The sequence below is a fragment of the Palaemon carinicauda genome, chromosome 15 (genome assembly GCF_036898095.1).
Source record: "Palaemon carinicauda isolate YSFRI2023 chromosome 15, ASM3689809v2, whole genome shotgun sequence".
NCBI classification, from domain to species: Eukaryota; Metazoa; Arthropoda; class Malacostraca; order Decapoda; family Palaemonidae; genus Palaemon; species Palaemon carinicauda.
Window position 1 is genome coordinate 29,980,299 of NC_090739.1, and position 24,491 is coordinate 30,004,789.

Consider the following 24,491-nt stretch of genomic DNA (forward strand, 5'->3'; position numbering starts at 1 on the left):
CTACGACAATTTCATAATACGTAATAACTTTGATAATTATGCAAACTACCTCAGAAAGGTAAACTCGGACGCGAACGACCCCGACGCGTCTCAGAAATCGGGGAAGGAGTACAGCTACAGCAATGCACATCTGGACACTACTAGAGCGTGTAGGGGAGACACCTCCTGCAGGTCGATCACCCACAAATTCAGTCACAGGGGTGAGTCACGTGAGAAAAACCTGTTTTTTTTTGACGCTCGGGGTCGCAAACGACCCACCTTACCTATCCAGGGTTAAGTGTTCTGTACATTAAAGGGTAGTTTGTTAACAGTACTACGTACAAGGGAAGGTTTTAAAAGTCTGAATATACATGTTGAATAAATAGGTAAATATGGTGTCACTACTTCGCGGATTTTCACCTATCGCGGCCGCGACTGGAACCTATCTACCGCGATAAACGAGGGTTCACTGTACAAATATATATATTTATATATATATATATATATATTGTATATAAAATATATATATTTATATATATATTGTATATAATATATATATATATATATATATATATATATATATATATATATATATATATATATATATATATATATATATATATATATATATATATATATGCTTTACTGCCACAAGGATCACGTGACTTGGTATACGCAAAAGCCAGTAGGAAATAATAAAAAGCTTTAGTACCAAGCGCTTTCGTGCATTTTAATACACTTCTTCAGGGTACAATAAAAAGTGAGACATAGTTGAAGGACGTCAATAAGTAAAATAGGATAAAAACAAAAAACTAAAATTTGTTTTGAACAGTAGAGAAATGATAGAAAAACATAGTCAGCTAACTAGCATTGTCAAACAATCAAACAACCCACAGCCAAAATTTGTACTTGAACGGAAACTGGTCATAAACACACATAAAAAAGGTAAACACAAATTATATAATTCTTAATTGTTGAACAATATTGGTCATGATGAAATTATCCAATTTATATAAACCAGCACTAATATTAAAAACACAATCCGACTTTATCTTAATAATACTTGATTCTATAATATTTCTCTTCACAACATCTTTACAAAATAGCAGCTCTTTAGATTTCTTCCAGTCTATCAAGTGATTATATTCATTCATGTGAACGAATAGTGCGTTAGACATATTACCAACTCGAACACAGTATTTATGTTGATTTATCCTTGTTCCCAGCATTTTACCACTTTGCCCACTATATTTCAAATTACAACCACTACATGGAATTTCATATATGCAGCCTACACTATTACACGGAGAGTTCTTTATCAAAATACACTTTATAGTAGAAGAATTTCTAAAAACAACATTAACATTAAAACATCTTAAAATTTTTGGTAGACAGAGAAAACTATCATTATACGGTAAAACTAATAAATTATCATGATTAAAAGATGTTACATTGTCAATAGCATAATAAGTTTTTTTGGCTTTTTGTAATGCTACGTCAACTAAGTATCTTGGGTACTTCAAATTAAAGGCAATTTTGTATATTCTTAAAAACTCATCATCTAAAAATTCTGGGCAACAAACTCTAAGAGCTCTCAAAAACATTGAGGAAAAAACAGAGAGTTTTACTTTAATATGGTGATTAGAATAAAAGTGAATGTAAGACGATACATTGGTGGGTTTTCTAAAAACGCTAAACTTAAAACTATTATTATGTCTATGAACATTTACGTCTAAAAAGGGCAGAACAGAATTTCTTTCTTCCTCAATTGTAAAATTAATAGAAGGGACCAATGAGTTTAGTCTAAGTAAAAAAACAGATACATCTTCATTTAAAGGCCATATACAAAAAATGTCATCAACATAACGAGACCACAAAACTCTTCCCGGCAAAATATTCACTAAAAGCTTCTTCTCAAAAAATTCCATATAAATATTACTTAAAAGAGGTGATAAAGGGTTACCCATTGCCATTCCAAATTTTTGCTCATAAAAATTCCCATTAAAAGTAAATTTACAATCTTTGATGCACATTTTAATCAATTCTAACATAGTATTACATGGCAGAGAAAATTCATAATTAGGCAACTCTTCGGTTAAAAAATCTAATAAATCATCAACTGGAACTTTAGTAAAAAGTGATGTCACGTCAAAACTTATCATTTTAAATTCAAAATCAATATTGTAACTTCTTAAACGATTAAGGAAATCAACATTATTTTTCACAGAGAAGCCAGAAATGTTTCCTAACAAGGGGGACAACTCTTTAACAAGCCATTTTGATAGGTTATACACCGATGACCCCACAGAACTAATTATGGGTCGAACTGGATTATTCATAGACATAATAATAGTTTTAAGTTTAGCGTTTTTAGAAAACCCACCAATGTATCGTCTTACATTCACTTTTATTCTAATCACCATATTAAAGTAAAACTCTCTGTTTTTTCCTCAATGTTTTTGAGAGCTCTTAGAGTTTGTTGCCCAGAATTTTTAGATGATGAGTTTTTAAGAATATACGAAATTGCCTTTAATTTGAAGTACCCAAGATACTTAGTTGACGTAGCATTACAAAAAGCCAAAAAAACTTATTATGCAATTGACAATGTAACATCTTTTAATCATGATAATTTATTAGTTTTACCGTATAATGATAGTTTTCTCTGTCTACCAAAAATTTTAAGATGTTTTAATGTTAATGTTGTTTTTAGAAATTCTTCTACTATAAAGTGTATTTTGATAAAGAACTCTCCGTGTAATAGTGTAGGCTGCATATATGAAATTCCATGTAGTGGTTGTAATTTGAAATATATTGGGCAAAGTGGTAAAATGCTGGGAACAAGGATAAATCAACATAAATACTGTGTTCGAGTTGGTAATATGTCTAACGCACTATTCGTTCACATGAATGAATATAATCACTTGATAGACTGGAAGAAATCTAAAGAGCTGCTATTTTGTAAAGATGTTGTGAAGAGAAATATTATAGAATCAAGTATTATTAAGATAAAGTCGGATTGTGTTTTTAATATTAGTGCTGGTTTATATAAATTGGATAATTTCATCATGACCAATATTGTTCAACAATTAAGAATTATATAATTTGTGTTTACCTTTTTTATGTGTGTTTATGACCAGTTTCCGTTCAAGTACAAATTTTGGCTGTGGGTTGTTTGATTGTTTGACAATGCTAGTTAGCTGACTATGTTTTTCTATCATTTCTCTACTGTTCAAAACAAATTTTAGTTTTTTGTTTTTATCCTATTTTACTTATTGACGTCCTTCAACTATGTCTCACTTTTTATTGTACCCTGAAGAAGTGTATTAAAATGCACGAAAGCGCTTGGTACTAAAGCTTTTTATTATTTCCTACTGGCTTTTGCATATATATATATATATATATATATATATATATATATATATATATATATATATATATATATATATATATATATATATATATATATATATATATATATATATATATATATATATATATATATATATATATACTGTATATATGTGTGTGTGTGCATAGCACGAGTATCATATTTTCTTGAATTTAGTTAAACGTGCATATAACTTGGATTTAAAAGTTTTTTTTCTCACACCATCTGGAGTCTTATTTATATTTCATTTAATCAGATGCTAAACTACTTTGTGCTTTATAAAAAGAAATTATAATAGCGCTATAAAAGTAATCCACAATCACATTAGGCTTATAGTCATACACTCAGCGGTTCCTGCTGCCACTGAATGGTGAACACTCAATATCACACGTTTCTACGGGCAAATTATTTTTTCTTTTAATAAACAATTATTGAACTAACGACCATTCACCAGGGAAATGCTTTCTTTGATTCTACAGTTAATCACTGACACTTATTATCAGATAAAGATGATGCCAAAATATACTAACTGGCAACCCCACGAGTTTCTAACGAACTACGTACGATGAATTTTGCAATTTGTTGTATCAGTTTTGGTGCCTACTGTACTTACATCCCATGACAAATTACATGAGCAAGGTAATGTACAGAGTTAGATGCTGATAAATGATTAATTATCTTAGAAAGAATTTTAGATCATTTGTCAGTATTTCACCCCATATAAAAAAGCAGTCTCGAAAGAAAATTCCACCCGCTACAGAGGTCCCACAGAAAACAAACAAAGGGGGTTTGGTTGAAAGAACTGTATCAAGACAGATCTGACCTCCAGTGAGTTATGCCACTCAAAACTCACATATATTCCCAAAATATGAAATACAGTATAAATATATTATTCTCTAAGAAAAGAATACTTACATACAGTATCTATATCAATTCCATTATTGGGAAAAAAAATTGCCCTACCAAATTGGAAAAATAAAAGGAAAGACATAAAAAGTGAAAAGACAAGATTAAAACTCAATGAAAAAGCAAGTCATTTACTTCCTTTTCTCGAGCATTGACCATTCACTTTCCATTTTTTGCACAAAGAACCATTGCTATTATGGCATTCACTAATTGCAACATCATTAAAATGCCGTTCATACATCTCCTCATATTATATTACTCTATTACTCTATTTTACTTACAACAAAAATTGCAATCAATAAAAAAGTGTGAAACTTCTCAAATCTATCTAATTTCTAATATAGATTATCATGTTACTTTCTTGTACCAAAAAAATAAAGATCATATTTTTTACTTCACCAGAAATGTAAATTTGTACTTAACCAAATAAATTTTTAAACAATATTGTACAGTAAAATTAAGTAAAAAATCAAGGATTATTACTCCACTATATACTACCCCTTATCGTACAACAATTTTCTTTCTCTTATAAAATCTATGCCAAAATAAGTTTGCACCAGTAACAAAATTACTGAATCTTATGCACAATCCAATTGCATCACAGGATAACTCTCCACACCCACTACTGTTTAATGGAGACAATGAAACAAAAACGTGCCCTATCATTCAAATTTCCTTCGAAAGTTTTGAGCTCCTTGCTTTTCACGTATAAAAGGAGAGGGATTCTGATATCTAAAGCAGTTTCCATACACAGTTCACAAGCTTACAATCACAGCAGATTCAACATGATACTAAAGGTATGTACAACTTTTTACATATATAGGTCATAAATTCCTAATTCATGGAAGTCCATTATTTCACCAAAGCAAGCTAAATTTCCTTAACTCTATCTTCTTTTGCATTAATAACTAGATTATGTTAATTATCTACGTTAATTAACTAGTGTCTCATTCTACTTTGTAACTGGAGGGAAAAGACTAGTACTGTGTTTTGCCTTCCAAATACATTTGTCAAAATATAACAATGCTGCAATGCAACGTTAAAGTCCTTGAAGCATTATGCAATACTGTACAGTAAAATTAAAGTTCAGAGAAAAAAATAACTAACAGCACCTTAGTGTAGTAATAGACAACTAAACTAGCCAAAGGCATAGTTAGACAAAAGAATCCTGTTTTCCTTACACTTATCAATCTAAAAGTGTATCTTCCTCTTTATATTTCTTTTATCTACAATGAGGAATCTAACTTATTGAAATCTATGAGGTTGAACATAAATATTTTACATATTTTAAACCTTATCCACTTTATCAATGTGGCATCAATAACACTTAGCCCAATCTCAATCTTCATAGAATCTATGTTTCTTGGCTATAAGCCATATCATTGAGGTTGGGTGGAAAGACCAAGCTTCTAATCCTAATTCAAAACTAGCCACAACGTTAGTTGTTCAACTGCCATTATTTTTTACTTAATCACTTTATGACAGACACAAGAAAATCCCAATTGGTGAGGTGGAAGAATAGAACTCTTAGTACAAATAATAATTTTCTAATCTATCAGATGATAAAAACTCAACTCTTTTTACCAAAGTAATAATCAATCACTTAGTTATTATTGTGAAACTCTATGGTGCTATTTTCCTCCAAGTAAGCTGTCAATAGTTGTTTTAACATCTATGCATTAGGCTTTGCAGTATATTAGCCATAGAGTTACAAATGTCATTAACATTCATGACAAGGCTGTACATATATGTACCCAATGGCAGGCATCTCCGCCAAATGCAACATGACGGAGGATAATGAAAATGAACGAACAACCTACGGTATCTATTCTCTATCATAGGATTCCTTAAAAAGTACAACAAACTGCTAACTTAAAAAATTTGAGCATGCAAGGTTCTACCTTCAAGTTTACCAATCTAATTGAGAGTACAATTCACCAATTTTCTGGAGCTCTAGAGATTCCTATTCTTAACCACAAGGATAGAGCATCTCTCTCTCTCTCTCTCTCTCTCTCTCTCTCTCTCTCTCTCTCTCTCTCTCTCTCTCTCTCTCTCTCTCTTCGCAAACACTATCGCGAAGCCACTTGCAATACTGCTAAGACAGAGTATAGATATGAGCGAGATATATGTTAAACATAAATTAGCTTATATAACCCCTATCTTCAAAAGTGGATCAAGACTAGAGGCAAGCAATTATAGACCTGTTAGTCTAACATCACATATTATGAAAGTGTATGAGAGGGTAATAAAAAAGAAAATAATGAACCATTTGGTCAAAAATAATTTGTTTAATATGGGTCAACACGGTTTCGTACCTGGAAAAAGTACACAGACCCAACTGATAGCTCACTATGAAAACATATACAATAATATGATAAATGAAAAAGACACAGATGTGATCTATCTAGATTTTGCAAAAGCCTTTGACAAGGTAGACCATAACATATTGGAGAAAAAAATGAGGAAAGCATAATATTGTGGGAAAGATAGGAAAAATGGGTAAAAGAATTCCTGCAAAACAGAAAACAGATAGTGGTTGCAAATGACGAGAAATCAGATGAAGCCCAGGTAATATCTGGTGTGCCCCAAGGTACGGTATTAGCTGCACTGCTATTTGTTATTATGATCTCAGACATAGACTGTGATGTTGAAAACTCCGTAGTGAGAAGTTTCGCCGATGACACAAGAATAAGTAGAGAAATTACTTGTGATGAAGATAGGAACTCACTACAAAGAGATCTAAACAAAATATATGAATGGGCGGAGATAAATAGGATGGTATTTAACTCCGATAAATTCGAATCAATAAATTATGGAAACAGAGAAGGAATGGTGTATGCATACAAGGGACCTAATAATGAGACAATCACAAACAAGGAAGCAATTAAAGACCTTGGTGTAATTTTAAATAGGAATATGTTATGCAACGACCAAATAGCAACACTGTTGGCTAAATGTAAAGCAAAAATGGGAATATTATTCAGACACTTTAAAACAAGAAAAGCTGAACACATGATTATGCTTTACAAAACTTATGTGCGTAGTACACTCGAGTACTGCAATGTGATATGGTACCCACACTACCAAAAGGATATTGCGCAAATAGAGAGTGTACAAAGGTCCTATACTGCTAGAATAGAAGAAGTTAAGGACCTTGATTACTGGGAAAGACTGCAATTTTTAAAACTATACAGTCTAGAAAGGAGAAGAGAACGCTACATGATAATACAAGCATGGAAGCAAATAGAAGGAATTGCTGAAAACATCATGGAGCTTAAAGTATCAGAAAGAGCAAGCCGAGGTAGATTAATAGTGCCAAAAAGCATTCCAGGTAAACTGAGAAAGGCGCACAGGACATTAATCCACTACGCACCAGCATCGATAATGCAGCGACTATTTAATGTGCTGCCAGCTCATCTAAGAAACATATCAGGAGTGAGCGTAGATGCGTTTAAAAATCAGCTCGATAAATACCTAAGATGCATCCCAGACCATCCAAGACTGGAAGATGCAAAATACACCGGAAGATGTATTAGCAACTCTCTGGTGGATATACGAGGTGCCTCACACTGAGGGACCTGGGGGAACCCAAACAAAAGATAAGGCAATAAGGCAATAAGGCAATAAGGCTCTCTCTCTCTCTCTCTCTCTCTCTCTCTCTCTCTCTCATCAGAATTCTTTAAATTTGCCATTTACTCTCCGGGCAACCCTATGAACTTATAACTTTTAAATTTCATGATAATAAAAGTTTAAGAAATGCAATGCTATTCGGTACAGTAATAAAAAACATTTCTACTACCTTATTTTTATAAAATACATTTCAAAACTAATTCCCATTTATTTATAGAAATTTAATCATTATTCTGCAATTATCACTGTGTGTATAGTAAGTAATCTGAACTGAACTTTATTCATTCACCAATTCCAGGTTCTCCTTCTTTGTGCAGCATTTCTGGTCATTGATGCAGTCTATGTAGAGAATACTTCTGATGAGCCGACTGAGGCAGGGGAATCAAAAACAGATCTTCAAAAGAAAGATTCTAACAGCATACCATTACCTCAAAATCATAGCAAGACCCTGTTAGATGTCACAGATGAGCAAAACCAAAGAAAGGAAGTCATTTTGTCAAGGGGAGAACAAACAGCATTCCTAACTAAAAACGTAACTCCGGGTAAAAATACCAACAAATTACATGAGAGTAATAATCAACAGTTTATTCAAAAAGATGACAAATTGATAGATAAAGAAAGACACACACCCGTTCATCAGTTTGCATCGTCAGAAGCTATTTACCTTCCCATTTTCAAAGGCGCAAACACACACAATACAAAGGCAGATTCAGACATTTCTACACCTGATACAAAAGACATCAATTGTCAGCTGAATGAAAAGTTATCAGCAAAAACTCAAAAAGAAATGTCACTGTCCGAGAGCATCCGAACAGAAAGAGGAATCTATGGAGCAGGATACAGGGATCACTATGATAACCATGGAAAGTACGATGACTACGGAAGTTATACTGGCCAAGGGAATTATGGAGGCCACAACCACTATGGCAGCAAAGGGAATATTGGATATGGTTATGGAGCGCAGCATGGGAATTCACATGGATTTTCAAAAGGATACAGCAAAGGTTATGAACATAAATACAGCCATGAATATGGGCATGATCAGGGACAAAAATTTGATACTGGACATGGGTATGGAGAAAGCCATAAGGGCAATGAAAACTATGGCCATAATCTCTATGGACAACATAGAAATGACCTCAGAGATTTTGGCTACAGAGGTTACAGACTTGGCCATGGAGCCCAGGGCCTTGGATTATATGGCCTAGCTGGATTAGGTGGAAGACTACATGGAAGGCTCCAACTGCTTAGAGGAGGATTAAGAGGTTTCGGCAATGGAATAATTGGTTACATTCCTACTGGGTATCAACAAAGCCCTCTAGAACTTCACTACAGTGGAAATGGATATGGAGGATCTGGATTTTCTGGCTACTACCCATGGTATAATTATTACTGATGAATTTAAAATGTGAAGTAAAGATTCTACTTTCTCTCGTATATATGCTAACATTTTACTACCATACAATATTAAAGGCAGTACAGTATACTGTATATGAGAAAAGTATCTATAAATAATGGAATAATTATAGGAAAATAATGCATGACAAGGTTTCACATTACAATTCCACATAAAGAAAAATTTTAGATACAATGTTATCTTCGGTGCATTTTAAGGCAATTGCTACATATTGACTAATAAATACAGCAGCACAATGATTGTTTTTTAATTATTTCCCCTTCAAAAATATGTATGTAAAACATCGCATGTGGCAGTAAATGCTTGGCATCCATTCTTCCTTTAAAGAGATACAGTACTAAATCAAGCAGAAGTTTAATGAGCTTCAAGTTACCAAATGGAACTCACCAAGAGTGGGTGCTGTTCATAGGAAGACAGAGTAGAAGTTAGGTTGTGTAGTAGCCCAAGAATTTCTTCAAGCTTAGCTTCATCAGTCTTTGGCTCCCCTTCTCCCAACTTCTGTGCAAATCATATGGCTAATATTAGTAAAGCACATGTGGTTCCAAGCCCACTAGGTTTGTGAATTAAACCATAAAAAAGTTTTAAGAAGAGTAAAGCTTTGAAAACTACTATACTTACATAAAAACATATCTTGGCAAAAGCAAATCTTCAGCATATTTTCAAATTGAAAGGTTAGTAAGGACTGAGAGCTCCCCCTAAAACATGAGAAATAGCACTAATAAGCAACTACTGTACAACCAAATGAAATCTACTGGGAATTTCTTTTATTCTACCTGGCAAAAATACTTATTTTATACATTTCCTATTACTTTCAAATGAAATTTACAAGCAATAATACAGTCCTGTACTGTATTGCTTAATGCTACGCTACGCCATGCATTACAATGAAATGAAAGCAGTCTTTAAATGTAGTACTTTTGTTTAATGAAAAACTTCAAACTAAAATGAAATCATTCAGCTAAAAACAATAAAGGGACTGTCTAAATTAAAGTCCACTCTATTCTTATGAATTTTGAATCATTATGATACTACTACAAAATTATATGTTAACTGACCAATTTATTTGCAAAATACTGTAGTCATGAAGATTAAAATCAAATAGTGGTGAAAATAATGAAACACTACACTACTCCAATGCATTTTTAATCATAATCTGTACAACAGCCAGGTACTGTATTGCAACTTTAATACAATTCCAAAATCAAATTAACAGACGCAAATTACAAATATTTTACAAAAAGCTCTATTTATACCATCCCAACAAAAAATTTCAAACCTAATCTAATTATAACTACAAACTATGAATACTGAAACATCTAAAACATAAGCCAATGAGTACATATAGCAATTCACAGATAAACAACAGCATACCTGGTTATCAGATATAGATAAATGACTACAGGATCCTGACGCTCTGTTCTGTGCCATTTGGAGATTTGTCAGGTCCTGAATTCGACGGTGTTCCAGTATAAGATCATCCATTGCCCTTAGGTTGTGCTGGGTCTCCTACAAAAATTACAGTAGTGGTACAATTCTGATATCTATGTGCCACTGCAACAAAGATACCTATACTGTTAACTTTAAAATGTTTACAAAATGACTGTGATATAAAACAAGCAGAAAATATATTCCAGAATTTCACAGTAGTACTTGAGAAACTTACTGTACCCATCACATATGCAGAGTAATTAAATTGACATAAGTAATACAAAGAAAAGGTCACCAATGAACAAAAATAAAACATGAATGACAACAAAAACATATCAAAGGTAACAATGAAACAAAATATACAATGTAACAAAAACTCACATGTTCATAAACTAATTTCATGGATAAAATTCAAATAAATCAACTTCTTGCAATAAAAGCAAATAAAGCTGTTTACTACATGAATTTGAGGGTAAATAATATTTGGTGATGAGTACTTTAGATAATAGCATGAAGCGAGTAAATTGTTCAGATCTCTCAATACATAACAAATTTAGGTAATGGTGGAAAACAAGCATAATATCTACTAACAACAGGCAACTTAATGTTTATCATTTATTGATACAGTAAAATTCCATCAGCAAGAAGAAATTTCTATTTTTCATGTTGGCTTTTATTAATTACAGTACTTAGAATTTTAGAAAGTGTAAAATTTTGGTTAGTTTTGATATACAGTACTGAATTACTAATAGAAAATTTCACAAAATAGAAAAGACCCCAATACAAACCTTGAGAATAGAAGATAGAAACTTGAACTTCTTCCAAACCACAGGATCTACTGAAAGCTCTGAAGAACTTCTGTTCTCCCTGTCAGAACCCACAGAAGTGAAACTTGTTTCATCTAAACTCGTTTCATTAATGCTATCATTGCTTTCTTCATTTGCAAAAGTTCTGCCTTTACTCTCTGGTAATTGGACTTCAGAGTCACTGCAATCAAAATTTCTACCCTCCTCCTCAAAGTAGGAGCTTTCCAACCCACGGGACTTTGATCCGTGCTTTCCAGCACTGCGGTGGGATTTACTTGTGCTATCTTGATGACTTTGATTAAGCACATCACTCTGTGATGCCATTACAGAATCACTTGGGTAAACACCCCTGGATGTTTCATTATCACTTGTGTTATCAGAATCAATATCCATTTTCCTCATTAGAGCTTCCTTCCCTTTAATCATTCTGAGTTAAATGCCTGGCCAATCAGAACTGATCATATTCATTGCTACAATGGAAAAACAGCTCTTCTAATTTCTACATTTCTGGAATAAAAATAATAGTATTAATATGAAAAATTGAATACAGAACAGCAAACAGTACAAGTAAATTGTAGTAAATAGGAATGTCATTAAAACCTATAATTTTTAAAAGATTATTCATACATATCAATAAACAGCTATTTTATGACAGCCCAATTTTTATATCCAACTAAAAATTAAAATGATCAGTATTGAAGTCAAACTAATAAAAGAGTTATCCCATACCATAATACTAATTGCCGCATATCTCACAGGAGAGACTGACGACAAGAGGCGAGGGGAAAAGAGATGTTAGCAACACAGTGGTTAGAAAAGCATCGGTGGCAGGACAACACAACAATCGCCCTACGACGAAGCTGGTAACCAGTGTGCGACTAAAGGGGCATAAACACTTCATGGATAAACAGTCAATCAAGGATAACTAACTCTACCCTATAATGACCAAACGATAACCAAGCTAAGCTATACCAAGCCTAACAAACCAAATCACAAGAGTATGGCACCTTAATCTTAGCTCAATACTATATACATACAGAAAGGGAGCCTCCACCTAATGAGAGAAGACAATCACCAAGTCTCAAGTCTGACCACCTGCCCTGATGTCACCAATGGGCCTAAGGAGCAAGGTTGCCAAAAACCTGCCAGACATCCCTCAAATAAAAGAAAAAAAGATGGAATGGAGCCAAGTAGCCACCTCAAGCATTCTGGCAACAAGATGTTCTTCATAAAACCAACCGATAAATCACTATGGGCTCTTACCGTCTGACCTTCACAAACCCCAAGATCCCAAGTCCAAGGAAACAAGTTGCTAAGAAGGAAGAAAAATCCTCTTAAACAAAGGTTTCGACACCTTCCAAGCAGACACAAACAAAATGCGAGGATGTCCCAGAGAGATAAGGCCCTAACAGGATAAAGCGCCAAAGCAAACTCCATGTTGCCCGCAAAGACAGCTAGGGGATATCAAAGGGGAAGACCTGGGAAAAAGATGTGAAAATGCCTCTGTTTTCACAAAAAATTCTGGAAGATAGGGCAAAGCAGGTCATGTCCCCACCTAGCAATGCGGCAGAAGAGAGCTTTGCAGCATGACCTGAACCTCTGCCTAGAGGGCCAAGTCCTTTGTTGATCCCTAGCGGTAGAACAAATAACGTCTGTCGTGGTAAATTAGTGGAGATGAGTTGGTGACTGGGAGGCAGAACCCATACGGAACATGTCCAGAATTCTGTTGCATGATTCTTCTTCACCCAAGGGGTTAACTGCTGCACTGTAATCGTTCAGTGGCCACTTTCCTCTTGGTAAAGGTAGAAGAGACCCTTTAGCTATGGTAAGCAGCCTTCTAGTAGGACACTCCAAAATCAAACCATTGTTCTCTAGTCTTGGGTAGTGCCGTAGCCTCTGTGCCATGGCCTTCCACTGTCTTGGGTTAGAGTTCTCTTGCTTAAGGGTACACTCGGGCACACTATTCTATCTTATTTCTCTTCCTCTTGTTTTGTTAAAGTTTTTTATAATTGTCCATTGGCCAAGAATCAGGAACAGCCCTTGGACTGTACTGAAAAATCACATAATAGGTGTGTTTGCGCATATCTTTACTATCTGTCACAATCATATTGGGGGAGTAAAGGGTGGTGCACAACCACGGTCAGGGCTCACAAGTCGACCGGTGAGGGAAGCGACGTGCCAATAGCTAGAAGAGCACCAGCATCTGACTGCTCTAAGTTATATGCATAAATGCAACCACTAGATCAGCCCTCTGCTTGCTAGGCCTAAAATTATCAGAATGACCCCTCAGAAGTAATTTGCAATCTTCCTAACTACTGTATACAAACCTGAGTCCTCTACTCTGGTTTGTATTTATGTAGGAGCAATTGTAGGTCATTTGCATTCTCTTCACAATATAACCTGAGTCCTTCCCTCAGGCTATATTTGTGTGGGAACAAATGAGAGGGCTAGTAGTGGCACTTCTATGGAAGAGCAATCAAGCAGACAAGTGAGAGGATGTCCGATCGATCGCGGCCAAGTGAGAGGGTGTGCGACCAATCGCAAGCAGTTGAAAAGGTGCGAGACCAATCGCAAGCAGTTGAAAAGGTGTGCGACCAATTGCAAGCAGTTGAAAAGGTGTGTGAGCAAGCAATCGCTAACAGGCTAGTTATAATGAAGAAAAAGAGGTAATGTTTGAAACAGAGATCGCACCTCAAGCATGTGTGGCAACATTCCAAAAGATGCTCACATCATGGTGTCATTCCAAAGATGATTGCATTCACAAACAACTAAGGAGAAAGCACAAGTGTGCAATTTTTTTTTGTTTTTCTTCATCCTCGGTGGAGGAATAGCCAACCATGTCTCTCCTATGTGGAGACAAATGGTAGGAGTGACTTTTTTGAAATTCCTATCAATTAGCCTTAAAAGATTACTCGTCCAAAAAGAAAGGGAAGACCAGTGGCCCCGTTTTCTTCAATACAGTATGTACAAAGTCAACTTACTGACTACATTCATGAGATGGAACGAACTTAAGTATGAACAACCGTGAGTACAAAAGTTTGCCTCTATGCAGAAAGCCCCAAATAAAAGCTATGTGAAGGGTGTGAAGTTGAGCCCTGACTTGTCTTTTTATCAGTCAGGGAAGGCAAGTGCTTTAATTGAGCCTGCCTGATATCCTTGCTGTTTTTGTTGTTTTACTTCCTTGCAAAAATCGAACACAAGTGTAATCATTCATACACGTTTAGAACGTAAAGAATATATCTCCTCTTGGGGAAAATGCCCAAGTGTAATCATGAACACACCTTCAGGGTGTAAGGAATATAAAAAATTCTAAAAGTAATTTGTATTTCCTTAACTAAACAATCTGAGGACAGTATTGCCTTTTGTGGAAAGCAATCAGGTCTGGGTCCCGAGTCCTGATCTTCCGAAAAACTTGAGAATCCTTCTCAAGTATACTGTACAAGGAGTTCCTTTAGGGGTAAGTCTTCTGAGGAAGAGGGAGAGAGGTTACTTGGGAACCTCCTATCTACCGAGGTGTAAAGAAATGATAGAAGATGTTCCCTACTGGGAACTCTTCAATTATGAGGAGAGAGGGAGCATGAGCTCAACTCAAATTCTATATCAGAAACAATTTATAATTGTTGGCGAAAGAAACTACTCCGTATTATCTTGATCCATGAAGGGATTGAAGGTGAGAATTACCCATAGGAGTAATTGAACATCGATAGTCACAACTTTGATAGTCGGGGAGGTCTGCTGGATAGACATGCTACTCATAACTATGAATGTAGGCCGGAGAGTGCATGTGTTTTAGCTCTCCCAGGCGTAAAGTCCCTTCTCAAAGAGAGTTCAAACTTGCGCTCAATCCTGGATCTTATGAGGTGAGTAAGAGTGATGCATGAAATGGTGAGGTGCAGTAACCCACCTATTCTAAACCCCTAACAGGCTTAGCATGCCAGGGGATTAGTAAGGTTAGTCTCTCTACGAGCGCGTTCAGGTGTGTGTGTGTGTGTGTGTGTGAGGCCATGCCAGCTCATTTGAAGAAAGACATGCTCATGCTCCGAAGAGTTAGCATGCTCAGGTGAGAATGAGTCGTCAAGTGAGAGCGAGCACTAAGGTGAGATCGTGCGCTCAGGTGACAGCAAGTGCTCAATTGAGCAAGGCACTTTTAATGTTAGTATGCCCTCAGGTGAGAGTCCTGCATTGAACTTGAGCACACGCTGAGCACATTTGATGATAGAGTGCGTTCAGGTAAAAGTCCTTCGCTCATCTTGAGGGCACACTAAGTGCATTGAGAGACATGTCTACTCCACAGGAGTAAGCGTGCTCACTTATTAAGCACACTCCAGTCACTAAAAAGCGAGCTAATTGTAGATCAAGTCTAGCGATCAGCATTCCAGTCCAGTTGGGAAACATGGATTCAACAGCACTTGCTAGGAGACATGTTGCTCATGAATGTGTGTATCCAAAGAAGGATACAGTATTCCTTCAAAAAGGAACTTATTCCTTCCAACTTCAGAGAAGTCTGACTTAAGGGTGGCAAAGGTGAGAGCCATGCATTCACATTTGGCTAGAAGATTGAGTTGTAGGAGACATGTTATCCTCAAGCATGTCTCAAATTCAAGGACAATGTCCCAATACTGTATGCTGTTAGTGTTATAACTGGGATTAAGTGTCCAAAAGCAAAGAAGAAAATAAGCTGGAAAGCAAAAATCAGCCAAAATCTTCAGCCAATAGAAGAAAGTCTATCTGCACTGACAGCTGCTATCAAAGCGACTACTCAGTGAGCAAGCAGAGGGGTGGGGATTCTCCACTCCCAGCCAGCTAATTACTTGCCACCTGTTTACACTTCGTTATTAAAGTCTTAACAGTCATATTCTTGAGTTTTGCTGTTATCTCTCTTAAGTAAAGGATGAAAGTTTGTATTTGTACCAGAAAAAATCAGTCTATGCTATCAAAATTTGGCTGCTGGTAATTGCTCCCAACCATGAAAGTACCATTTACATCATCAGCATGCAAACCATATGGAGGTACTGTAAACCCAAAATTGACAAATTCGGAGATAATTAGTATTTTTCCTTAAATAATACAAACATGACAAATTCGAAGATAATTTGTATTTTTCCTAACCATACAAACCTTAGCTATTTACATTGGGTTTACCTTTTAGCGCAGCTGAAATGACGAGCCAATAGTTTTAACGAGGGTTAATTACCCCCGCGCTAGTTAGCGGGGGGTGGGGGAAGGGTAGCTTGCTGCCCCTCCCCCCTCCACACACCGGTGACTTGCTTCACTTCACTTAGAGGTAGGACTTGACTTGGGGGTCAGGGATGGCGGGCACATATGTGTAAATAGCTAAGGTTTGTATGGTTAGGAAAAATACAAATTATCTTCGAATTTGTCATTTGTTCCGTAACCGAAATACAAACCACGCTATTTACATTGGGTGACTTACCCCTTAGGAAGGGTGGAAAGTCCCCAGCCTTACTGACTTCGGCTTGCCCGGGGGCTCGATCCCTCAGTGAGCAGCACTAGAGAGAGGGAGCCCCTGTACCTCACAAGTTCCTAGCATCGCTAGGAACGAGTGGCCTACATAAGCAGTGTGTGGAGGAGAGTGTGACTCGTCCTATGAAGTTGACCTTGAGACCTTCAGATAGGAATTCTAGGATAGGACGTTCCCAATACCACCTCGTCAGGGTATGGGAGACGCAACAGTATTAAGCCTAATACTAGGAGCACAAAGAAGCATGGGTTACCTGCAGAGGTTAAGGTCAGCTATGCGAGAACCAGGATGCTGCTTCCCCAAGAGAGGGGAGAATGAAGAAAGAAGTAAGGGTCAGACATACTCTTTCATTCATGCAGACTAAGACCGGGTAACAACGCCCTCAACCTACTGCTACTTGTCCAAAAAGGAGCCTGAGGTTAGACCAGCTGTTGTGCAGCCACCACAGGGCCGATAGAAAACGTATCGAGGCTCCTGTGGGTCACGTCTTGCAGGTAGTGGGCTGTGAAGGTCGTTTGACGCTTCCAGACCCCAGCTTGAAGTACCTGCGTCACAGAGAAGTTTCTCTTGAAGGCCAGGGATGTAGCAATACCCCTGACATCGTGGGCCCGAGGGCGACGTGACGGAGGAGGGTCAGGATTCAAGGCATGGTGGATAACCCTTCGAATCCAAGCTGAGATGTTGTTCCTTGTGACCCTCCTCTTAGTCTTGCCTGTGCTCACAAACAAAGCTCGCACTTGAGGACGGACTGCAGCCGTTCTCTTCAAGTAGTGCCTCAGACACCTCACTGGACATAGTAGCAGTTGGTCTGAGTCGCTTGTTACAGAACGGAGACTCGCGATCCTGAAAGAGTCGAACCGAGGATCCGGCACTCCAGGATTCTGAGTCTTGGCAACAAACTCAGGGACGAACCTGAACGTTACCTCCCCCCATCCCCTTGAAAGGGCGATGTCGTACGAGAGACCATGAAGTTCACTAACCCGCTTGGCCGAAGCCAAGGCGAGTAGGAAAGCCGTCTTCCAAGACAGGTGGCGATCGGAGGCCTGGCGTAATGGCTCGAAGGGAGGTCTCTTAAGAGACCTGAGGACTCAAACCACGTTCCAAGGAGGGGGTCTCACTTCCGACTGGGGGCAGGTAAGCTCATAGCTACATATGAGTAAAGAGAGTTCTAGCGATGAAGAAATATCCACGCCCTTCAATCTGAAGGCCAAGCTTAAGGCTGAGCGATAGCCTTTCACTGCCGAGACAGAAAGGCGCATTTCTTCCCGCAGATACACGAGGAAGTCCGCTATTGCTGGAATAATGGCATCGAGTGGACAGATACCCCTTCCACGACACCAACCACAAAAGACTCTCCACTTTGCTTGGTAGACTCCCTCAGAGGACCTTCGCAGGTGCCGAGACATTCTCTCCGCAACCTGTTGCGAAAAGCCTCTCTCCGCGAGGAGACGCTGAATAGTCTCCAGGCGTGAAGCCGAAGCGAGGCTACGGCCCTGTGAGGGACGCCGGAGTGGGGTTGTCTGAGAAGCTCTTGTCGTGGAGGAAGCTCCCTCGGGAATTCCGTCAGGAGCTGCAGAAGGTCCGGAAACCATTCCACGTGATGCCATAGCGGAGCTACCAGAGTCATCGAACAGTTAACCGATAGTCTGGTCCTGTTGAGCACCCTTCTCATCAGACAGAACGGTGGGAAGGCGTACACGTCGATGTTGTCCCACCGTTGCTGGAAAGCATCTTGCCAGAGTGCCTTGGGGTCCGGGACTGGGGAGCAGTACAGGGGCAGCTTGAAGTTCAAGGCCGTCGCGAACAAGTCCACAGTCGGGGAACCCCACAAAGTCAGGACTTTGTTGGCTATCTGAGGATCCAAAGACCACTCGGTACTCACTATCTGCGAGGCCCTGCTCAGACTGTCGGCGAGCACATTCCTCTTGCCAGGAATGAAGCGAGCTGATAGTGTTATCGAGTGGGTTTCGGTCCACCTCAGAGTCTCTACTGCAAGATGGGATAGCTGTTGCAAAAAAGTGCCTCCCTGCTTGTTGATATAAGCCACTACCGTGGTGTTGTCGCTCATCACCACCACGGAGTGACCCGCCAGGGACCGTTGGAACTGCTGAAGAGCCAGAAAGACGGCCTTCATTATCAGGTTGATGTGTAGGCACTTTTCTGATTCTGATCAAAGGCCTGAGGCCCTCTGGTTCAGAATGTGTGCCCCCCACCCTTCTTTTGACGCGTCCGAAAACAGAGTCAATTCCGGGGGGAGGACGAGAAGACTCACTCCCTTCCGCAGGTTCTCGTCGACCAGCCACCACCGCAAGTCCGTCTGTTCCAGAGACCCCATTGGGATCAGAATGTCCGGGGAATCGGATCCTTGATTCCACCGGGACTTGAGCCGCCATTGAAGGGATCTCATCCTGAGGCGGCTGTTTGCAACAGGACGGGCCAGGGAGGATAGGTGACCTAAGAGACACAACCACGATTGGGAGGGGAGTTCTTCTCGCCTGAGGAAGGGTTCCGCCACCCTCCTCAGTCTTGCTATCCGGTCGTCTGATGGAAAGGCTTTGTGGAGATTGGTGTCTATTAGCATGCCTAGATAAACCAGTCGTTGGGACGGCTGCAGAGAGGACTTCTCGAGGTTTACCACGATCCCCAGATCCTGGCAAAGATCCAGAAGCCTGTCTCGGTGCCGAAGAAGGGTCGACTCCGAGTCTGCTAGGATCAGCCAATCGTCCAGATAACGAAGGAGACGAATGCCGTTCCTGTGCGCCCAAGATGAAATCAGGGTGAACACTCTGGTGAACACCTGAGGAGCTGTGGAGAGACCGAAACACAGCACCTTGAACTGGTAGATCTTGTTGTCTAGGCAAAATCTCAGGTACTTCCTGGAAGACGGATGGATTGGGATCTGGAAGTACGCGTCCTTTAGATCCAGTGTGCACATGAAGTTTTGTGGTCTCACCGCAAGTCTGACCGTGTCTGCTGTCTCCATGCTGAACCAGGTTTGCTTGACAAACCTGTTCAGAGCTGAGAGATCGATGACGGGTCTCCAGCCTCCAGTAGCCTTCTCTACAAGAAAGAGTCGACTGAAGAAGCCTGGGGAGCCGTCCACGACCTCCTGGAGAGCACCCTTCTCGAGCATGGTCTCGACTTCGGCCTGAAGGGCCAGCCCCTTTGCCAATCCCGTGGCATAGGAGCTCAACGACACTGGATTCGCTGTCAGGGGAGGTTGAGATGTTGTGAACGGGATGCGATAGCCTTGGCCGATCACTGAGACCGTCCAAGCATCGGCCCCGTGTTGCTGCCACCTGCGGACGCAACGCTGAAGGCATCCCCCCACAGCTGGACACGTAGGGGGACTGCCACCCCTAGGGCTTGCGGCCGCGGCCGCCACCCCCAGGAGTCTTGCCTCCCCTGGAGGACTTACCGCCCCTCTTAACCTTGGCTGGAAAGGGCTGGGGCTTAGACATCACCTTCTTAACTGCCGGTGCCTGCTTGGGAGCCTTACGAGGCTGTTGCTGCTGTTGTGGCGGGGCTGGAGGCTTATAGGGCCAAGTTGTAAGGGCCCTATGGAGGAGGGAGTCCGTGCTGGATTTCCTCCACCTCTCAGCCGTTTGCTCCATGTCTTGAGGCTCAAACAGGTTCTCCCCTAGAAGGGAAGCATGTCGGAGCCTACACACATCCATGGCGGGGACCTTCGGATGGAATCTCTCGGACACAGCATCGCGACGCTTCAACACCGAGTTGGCCCACAAGGTGGTAACCTGGTGCGCCAAAAACTTGATGGAGCGGGTGCCCGAGAGCAAGAAGGTCTCTAGGGCCTTCCTATTGGTCTCCTTGGACAAGTCCTCCGATCGCAATAGGATGCCCAGAGATCCTAGCCAAAAGTCCAGCCATGAAGTGGCCTGCATGGCACACTTAGCGACCTTCTCGTGGCTAAGGATCTCTGCCGCCGAGAACGACACCTGCCGGGCAGAGAGCTTCTCAAGGGGAACTCCCTTCGCCAGCTCCTCCACAGAGTGATGGAGAGGAAGAGCGAGGTTGTTCTCACCCAGGATCTCAAAATACCTCCTCTGCTGAAGACGAGGAGGAGGGATGAGCTTGTTCCCGGCAGTGGAGCGACTGGAGGAGGCAAGAAGTGCGAGCTGAGCGTTGGCCCTAGCTCTGGCACTCTTCAGACCCCGAGACCAGGGCAGAGCCGCACTGGACTTAGGGGCCTTCCGAACGTCAAACACTTCATCCAAGATCGTGTCTTTGCCTTCACGGGGGGCGATGACTGGATCCATAAGCCCGTTAAGTTGCCTTATCAGGCTTAGAACCTGCCAGAAGGCATGTTCGGATTCTTGCTGTTCTCCTCCCTGCGGGCTGGCAGCTAAGTCTCCTGCCCCAGGGATCTCTTCCTGGGGTGACACGTGGACATTCCCCCGGGTAGTCGTGGGTTCCTGACGAATCCTTGCAGAGGATTTAGGGACGGTCTTGGAGTCCTTGGATTCCCGCCTGGGAGGGATACAGGATCCCAACAACGAGGTTCGAGGGGCCCCTTCCTCACGAGATGATTCTCCTGCATGAAGCGAAGTCTCCCCCCTTGGTGCCGAGGGGAAGACTACCGCCCCACTGGACTCACCTGAGGACGGAAAGGCCTCGTCCACGGGAGAAGGAGAAAGCACTCGTGCAGGAGAAAGGGCCTTCGCGACCAACCTCTTGGGAACCAACTTCGCCCTGGGGGAAGTCACCACGAAGTCCACTCCTCTCTTTCTCTTCAGCGTCGGAGAGACAGCCGTTGGTTTGTTACCCTGGTCGGCGAGTGCTGGTTTCATAACCCTCACTAACGCCCGTGCCAGAGGACCAAACCAAGTCTGTTGCTCCAAGGACACAGAGTCCGAAATCCTCGCTAAAGGGAAAGGGATCGGGCGATCCTTTGGAGTGGACACCACGGTACCTGCCTGAAAAGAAGGTGGGGAAGAATGATGTACTAACCTCTCCTCGTCCTGCACTACCAACCTGTGTTTGGATGGAGGTGATCCCGAGCGCCGTCTAGGAACACGCGTTCCTGCTGCTACCACCGGCTGCGGAATTCGCCGCGAACGATGGTCGCGAGGGCGAGCGATCCCGCGGGCGTGCAGGTGGATGATCGCGCAGGCGAGCGGTCGCGCGGGCGCGCAGGCGAACGATCGCGCAGGCACGAGGGTGGGCAGGTGAATGAACGCGTGTCCGAGGCGGCGAACGCAAGCGTTGGCGCGAGGAAACGCGCTGCCGCGTGGGTGAGGAAGACCGCTGGCAATGTAGATCCACAGGCGATCGATGATGAGCTGGTGAGTACTGACGCGCAGGTTGGCGATGGCGCGTTGTGGCATGTCGACGCGTTGGCGAGCGATGGCGAGCAGCATGCGCAGGTGAGCGATCGCGCGATGGCGAGCAGCATGCGCAGGTGGGCGATCGCGCGATGGCGAGCTAGTAGCTGGCGAATCATGTTCCTTCAGAAGCGTTGGAGAACGTTGGCGCGCCGGCTGTAACACACGCGGGCGATCCGGAGATCGCTGACGCGTAGAACACTGTTGAATAGGCGATACTAAAATCGCCTGTGCGCGCTGACGAGCAGGTGAACGCTGGCGCGTAGGCGATCGTTGACGCGTGGGAGAACGCTGGTAAATAGGCGATACTAAAACCGCCTGTGCGCGCTGGCGAGCAGGTGAACGCTGGCGAGCAGAAGGTCGACGCGTGTCCTGTGAAAGGACAGGTGGTGCGGCGAGGGCAGGTGGCGCGGCGCGTTCACGAGCAGGAACTGGAAGATCGCTGGTGCGTTGGCGAACATGTGCTTTTGACACACGCGCAGAACGATGTTGCATAGCCACAGGATCAGGCAGATGGTGAGCAGGGAGCTCAGCAGGAACTGTAGGATGGTCAGAGACCACAGGGCGATGGTCCTCAAATGAGCGCTGACGCTCAGAAGAGAGCTGACGAGCAGGAGAGCGCTGGCGAGGAGGGCGAACATCAGGAGAGCGCCGACGAGCAGGAGAGTCTTGACGAGCAGGAGATCGCCGACGAGCAGGAGAGCGCTGACGAGCAGGAGAGCGCCTGTGCGCTAGCACTGCTCGTGGAAGGGAAGGATCCCTTTGCCCCGAAGGGACCGTTGCCCGTCGGGTGACGAGTTCTCCAGAAGGCGAAGATCTGGCAGGAGTTGGTGAACGGTCTGCAGAGAGGTCCAAGGAAGACGAAGTTGTAGGTTGAGGCTAACGAGGAGAGTCCCCCTCGGAGGAAGACGACCCAAAAAGGCGCCTCTTAACCCCCTTGTAAGGGGAAGGAAGGCCCTTGCGGCGTAGCGGACGGTGAGCCTTACGGCGGAGGCGGCCTCGGGGAAGATCGTCGGGACCATCGGTCCTCCGAAGGGGAGTCTCCGTCAAAGCACTTCCCCCAGAAGGAAGCTGAGCAGCAGCAGAGACCGAAGGACTCACTTCCCCCTTCGAAGGATGTACGGAAGGGGGAGGAGAGCCCTTAGCACCATCATCCGCAACAGCACCTGCAGAGGATTGCCCAGCCACGTCGGAGGCCTCTGTCACCACGACGTCGACAATAGACAGAGGGTCTACCTCTACTACCGCCGGCGACTGCTTAACAGCGGCCCCCAACGAGACAAGGTCAATAAAGGCGACCCTGGAGGGCAAGCCCTTAAGCCCCAGGGACGACCAAATCTGCAAAAGATCACCATTGGTTAAGGCATTATCAATAACCTCCTCCGGAGGAGGAGGGGGAACCGCCCCGCTATGGGAGGCGACGCCCTCTCCCCCCACCCAAGGTCGGGAAACAGAACTAGGGCCTGCGCTACCACTCGGCCGACTCTCCTTAGGAGACGGACGAGGGGGAGCTTCGGAGGAGGTTTGGGCGGCGGAAGAAGAGTCCCGAGAACCTTCCTCCTTCAAGGCTAACCCCGAAGGAGAACGGTCTCTCCTGAACTTCTTCTTACGCCGACGGCCAAACCTCTCCCACTGGGAGGCAGACCACTCCCTGCACTCACGGCACATGTTCTCCTGGTCACACCGTCGGCCCCGACATTGAGGGCAAAGGGTGTGCGGGTCCGTAGTTACGTCCGACATGAAAGTCCCACAAGGACGACCGGCAACTCCAGGGCATGTACGCATTGTAAAGTAATAATAATGAAGGTCAACTTCCAACTAACACACACGCTGTAAAGAGAAAGCAGAAAATTAAAGGCTGTCACGAGGACGATGAGCAGACACGTCTGATCACCGCCGAGCCAAAAGTGAAGTGAAGCAAGTCACCGGTGTGTGGAGGGGGGAGGGGTAGCAAGCTACCCTTCCCCCAACCCCCGCTAACTAGCACGGGGGTAATTAACCCTCGTTAAAACTATTGGCTCGTCATTTCAGCTGTGCTAAAAGGTAAACCCAATGTAAATAGCGTGGTTTGTATTTCGGTTACGAAACAACTGGAGTTATTTATGTGGATACA

At 42.1% G+C, this 24,491-nt stretch overlaps 1 protein-coding gene across 4 annotated transcripts in view; it reads right to left on the minus strand.

Annotated features, from left to right (window-relative positions):
* LOC137654540 (putative leucine-rich repeat-containing protein DDB_G0290503) overlaps positions 1-24,491 on the minus strand; it is a 206,194-nt gene that overhangs the window by 177,633 nt on the left and 4,070 nt on the right. For 3 of the 4 annotated variants that reach the window (XM_068388261.1, XM_068388262.1, XM_068388263.1), the window contains exons 2-4: positions 11,537-12,061; positions 10,692-10,826; positions 9,708-9,818 (exon numbers count right to left, since the gene is read on the minus strand). In XM_068388261.1, the coding sequence (XP_068244362.1) occupies positions 9,708-9,818; positions 10,692-10,826; positions 11,537-11,980 (690 nt within the window). In that variant the 5' untranslated portion in view covers positions 11,981-12,061. Of the gene's footprint in view, positions 1-9,707; positions 9,819-10,691; positions 10,872-11,536; positions 12,062-24,491 lie in introns of those variants that run through there. The other variant, XM_068388264.1, reaches the window with a different exon arrangement.